This window comes from Protobothrops mucrosquamatus, unplaced genomic scaffold (assembly GCF_001527695.2).
Source record: "Protobothrops mucrosquamatus isolate PMUCROS unplaced genomic scaffold, P.Mucros_1.0 scaffold614, whole genome shotgun sequence".
Lineage (NCBI taxonomy): Eukaryota > Metazoa > Chordata > Lepidosauria > Squamata > Viperidae > Protobothrops > Protobothrops mucrosquamatus.
Window position 1 is genome coordinate 64,759 of NW_015386911.1, and position 4,616 is coordinate 69,374.

The following is a 4,616-nucleotide window of genomic DNA, read 5'->3' on the forward strand; positions in this document are numbered from 1 at the left end:
GAAGATAGCCAGGTCCGATGCCATGGAGCGCTTTAAAGATAATAGTCAGCACCTTGAAGCGCACCTGGAAGGCCACCGGCTGATGGGATTCATTTACCAATAGCAAAGGGGACTTCTGGGATTTCTATTGCTAGGCAATACAATAACGTGATGTTGCACTTTATAATGGCATTGCTTAGCAATGGAAATTCTAATTCCAATTATCACTGCTGAGAGTTACCTGTATGCATCATTCAGAAGTTCAGAACTGCACAGAATGGATGATTCTATGTATTGTGGAAGCCGTGGTGGCAAAGTGGTTAGAATGCGGTATTGCCGGCTAAATCTGCTCACAGCCTAGAGTTTGATCCTGACAGATTCAAGGTTGACTCAGTTTTCCATCCTTCTTAGGTCGGTAAAATGAGGGCCCACATTGTGGGGGAAATATGCTGATATTTGTAAACCACCCAGAGAGTGCTGTAAAGCACTATGGGGCAATATATGTCTAAAAGCTATTGCTATTCCCCAGCAGAGAAATTGCTTATTATTCTTGGTTCGCAACTCTTAAATGTTAGAGAAACTAAAATGTTTTCAGTTCACCTTAATGGCCTATCAACAAGTGCTGTGAATCTAGGGCTTAGTGTTGAAAGGGAGAAGCTATTTATGGAGTTATCAGCAAATGGGTTGGGTTGCGAAGCTTAAAAAGCCTTTTCCTTACCAACATGGTATCTCAGCACGATTGCATTCCAGGGCTTTACCAAGCTGAATTCATGTAAACATAAATTGCCTGCCACACGAGATTTGTGGCAGGAAATCTGGGCAGTGGGAAAGAAAATGCCACAGAGGCAGGATGGCCTCACTTTCAAATGGGCTTCTCCTGTATCAGAAACATAGAAGAGGAAAAAACCACTCATTTCATGAAGGTTGCAACGATCCTCCTCGATTTTTTTTTTTCTTTCAGCACTGTTTTGCAGCCATCATTGCTTAATGGCAAGCAGTATGTCTGGGAGCAGACACATGGTATATGTAGGAAATGATCAGACTGAGCCCGAGGAAGGGGTCAAACGTGTCATGAGTCCCTTTGTGGCCACAAGAGATCTAAGTCCAGCCCATCGTGAATTCCTTATTTACCGCCAAATTGCTTTAATGGTTAGTAGCTCAGATTCTTGTAGAAAGCGTAAGCTTGCAATAAATCTTTATACTCATTTGAAATGCCTGGATCTCCCTAGCACTTGACAGTAGAATTCCTATGTAGTAGGACTCAATAGCAAAGTGTGGATTTGTATTGATTTTTCTTGGAAAATTTAACATAGAAACAAGATCATGGCCCGGTACCGGTCCACGGAGCGGGGATTGAGGACCCCTGTTCTAAACTATGTTAGCCACCCATAGTCATGTTTTCAAGATGGACAGCCCAAACATCAATTTAAATAAATAGATAACTTCTATAAGGTGGGAATGCTGACATAATCATTTACTTCAACGTCAGATGAAGTGGAAGAAGTTAAATCTTAACTCAGTCAATTTACAGTTGAGGAAGATATTTTTTCTCTATAAAGATGTTCAACCCATTTTGGAAGAAGTCATGCTTTTTCTAAAAGATCAAATGCAAAATCAGCTTATGGTGCGAGATGAAAACAGCTAGTCCTTTGACTTACAACCATTTGTTTAGTGACTTTTAGAACTCATAATGGCACTGAAAAAGTGACTTATGACCATTTTTCATACTTACGATGGTTGCAGCATCCCCATGGTCGTGTGATCAAAATTCAGATGCTTGGCAACTGACTTATTTTTATGACGGTTGCAGTGTCCCGGGGTCATGTGATCCCTTTTTGCAATCTTCTGACAAGCAAAGTCAATGGGGAAGCCAGATTCACTTAACAACTGTGTTATTAATTTAACAACTGCAGTGATTACTTAACAACTGTGGCAAGAAAGGTCATAAAATGGGACAAAGCTCACTTAACAACTGTCTTGCTTAGCTACATAAATTTTGGGCTCAATTGCGGTTGTAGTAGTACAGAAATTGGCTATTTTCTGAGAAACAGCAGTGGACCAGTGTGATAACAAACTACACACAATTCATTCAGTTTGCTCACATGTTGCTTAAAATAGGCATCCTGTGGATGACACAATGACCCTACAGTAAGAACAGTGCATGAGTACATGACCTCCAGTTTTTACTTCATCTTTGCAAGGGCAGATGTAATAAGTTACAACATCTGCCCTTTAATACAGTAGCCCCCAACCTTTTGGGCACCAGGGACCAGTTCCATGAAGGGCGATTTTTCTGTGGACCAGGGGTGTGTAGTCTCGCACGTTACCTAGATCCCAGATTTGCACAGATGGGGCTTTGCTCGCTTGTGCAGTTTGGTTCCTGGTGGGCCATAGATGGGTGCTGGTCCATGGCCTGGAGGTTGGGGACCCCTGCTTTGATAAAGGTAGTAGAGTGTGCCAGCATAAAAGTTCTGTTTGTTCATAGAAATGAGTTTATAAAGAAAAAGGGCAAAAGTGAGATTTTTTTTTCCTGCAAGCATCGAGCAAAGCAGAAATGATGAACTAAAGAATCGGACACTCACTGCAACTGAAACCAAACCTGTCTCCAGATACAAAACTGCATTTCATACATAGTGGAGGGTTGCAAAAATGGCCCCGAGGAATTCTGACTAAACCACATCAGATAGACTGATTTCTGCAAATGTGTACCTGGGCTCATACCACAGCAGCCAAACCGCTGCTGTCAGTCACAAATGCATCTCAGTTACAGGTAATATATGTGATGACTGCTAAAGTGAATAAAAGTAAGAATGACAGGAAAATATATAGAACAATTTTGATATTAGAACATGATAAATCTCCGATTTTCGGCTTTGTTTTCTCACTTTGCGTAATACTGGATTGCTAGTCAGCACAAATCTGTAGGACTGAGAGAAAATCTCCATGGAAAAAGAAGAAAAATGAGCATAACATCAGGTTGTAAATTTTCACCAGGAATGTTTCCCTTCCAATCTCTTTGAGTCATTTTTTCCCCTGAGTTTTGAGAAGGATGTCTTGTGCAAAGCCTTCAAGGAAGGGACTGAAACATGATTTTACATAGCAGAAGAGGAAGGAAGCAAGGAAGGAAGGGAGAAAGAAAAGAAAGGGAAGAAAACAAAGAAGGGAGAGAGAGAGAGAGAGAGAGAGAGAAAGAAAGAAAAAGACAGGAAGGAAGGAAGGAAGGAAGGAAGGAAGGAAGGAAGAAAGAAAGAAAGAAAGAAAGAAAGAAAGAAAGAAAGAAAGAAAGAAAGAAAGAAAGAAAGAAAGAAAGAAAGAAAGAAAGACCAGAAGGCAGCTATGAGCGCCTCGGCAGAGGGCAGTATGAATAAAAGATGATGCACTATATTTTACAGTTGCGGCGGAAGACAACTTGCCTCAGCCGCCCCGCTCACCTGCTTAAATCATTAAGTTACAGCGAGGCGAGCGCGGGCGGGGGCCGAGGGGCCCGGAGAATTCCCGCGAACAATACTCTGGTGAACGGTGGAGGCTCATTGGAGGAAGGCAGCTAGTCTCGCTCCTCCCCTTTTCCTGGCGACTGAAGCGCCCGGCCTTCGAGGGGAGGACCCGAGAGAGCAGGAACTTCACGGAGCGCCTTTTTTTTTTTCATGTCGGCGGCAGAGCCATTATGCTCTCGCTCCCACCATGAGCCGCTGGTCTGCTTCCCAAGGAGTCGTCCTGACGGCGTATCACCCCAGCAGCAGTAGCCGCCGCCGCCGCTGCCTCCAGGACGCCGAAGAGGCGCCGGGAGCCGATGCTGAGGACAATGCCGAGGCGTCCCCCTTAAGGTAAAGGCTGGCGCTCCCACGCCACCTCGCTTGCGAGGGGGAAGCCTGTTAGCCGGGCGTCCGGGCGTTGCAAAACCCGCTGGCGTACCTGTTGACGTAGGCGGGCTCCTCGGAGCCAGGTACGAAGGACTTCGCCGCGGCGTGCCGTGAATCATATGACCAAAGTTTAAACGTCAGAAGAAAGTTGGAAGAGCGACCTTGAGGGGGTGGTGCTGCTGGACCCTGCAGGCGAGCGTGGAACAAATGTGTGTTGGTACTAGCACCTGTTGCTTGCTAAATAATATTGCGTACAGAAGTAATAATCAAACACGCTATAAACCGCCTTCTAGGATGGTCTGCGGGGCATAAAGCTTTTTTTGGCACCGAGAAGGGCAGGAGGCAGCTGGGGAAGCTTTGGGTTCGCCTGCATCCGCAACACCCGTCTTAACACATTCTTTATCTGTTTGATAATTAACCTCCAAGTCTGCATGCAGAGTCTTTCCAGAGGTGTTTCCCCCACTTATATTAAAGTAATTCTACACACCAGAAAATACTTTGTTTCCTGTAACCAAAGGGATTCAGGAATATAGTGGGTGAGCAAGTATTAAAGAGTGTGTGCTAGTCTACTCCGTTTCTCCCCAAAGGGGAAAAAGAAGCAATTTCCTAGATTACATTAAAGTGCAATTTAGTTGTATCAAAAAGTTAAATAAGGTTCCTTTTAAAGTGCAACCTTTTTTTAAACCAATAGCATGACTAATAGGCTGTCGCTTAAAATCCCTTTCGCATAGATTTCAGAGGTGCAGTAGACTTTCCTGGTATGTGTACTTTGCTTCT

General features: G+C 44.1%; 1 protein-coding gene across 1 annotated transcript in view; it reads left to right on the plus strand.

The window, feature by feature from the left end:
• Window positions 1-3,618: 3,618 nt before the first annotated feature.
• ARHGAP18 (Rho GTPase activating protein 18) overlaps window positions 3,619-4,616 on the plus strand; it is a 67,528-nt gene continuing 66,530 nt past the window's right edge. The window contains exon 1 of the mRNA XM_015817642.1: window positions 3,619-3,803. Coding sequence (XP_015673128.1) covers window positions 3,661-3,803 — 143 coding nt within the window. The 5' untranslated portion in view covers window positions 3,619-3,660. The remainder of the gene's footprint in view (window positions 3,804-4,616) is intronic.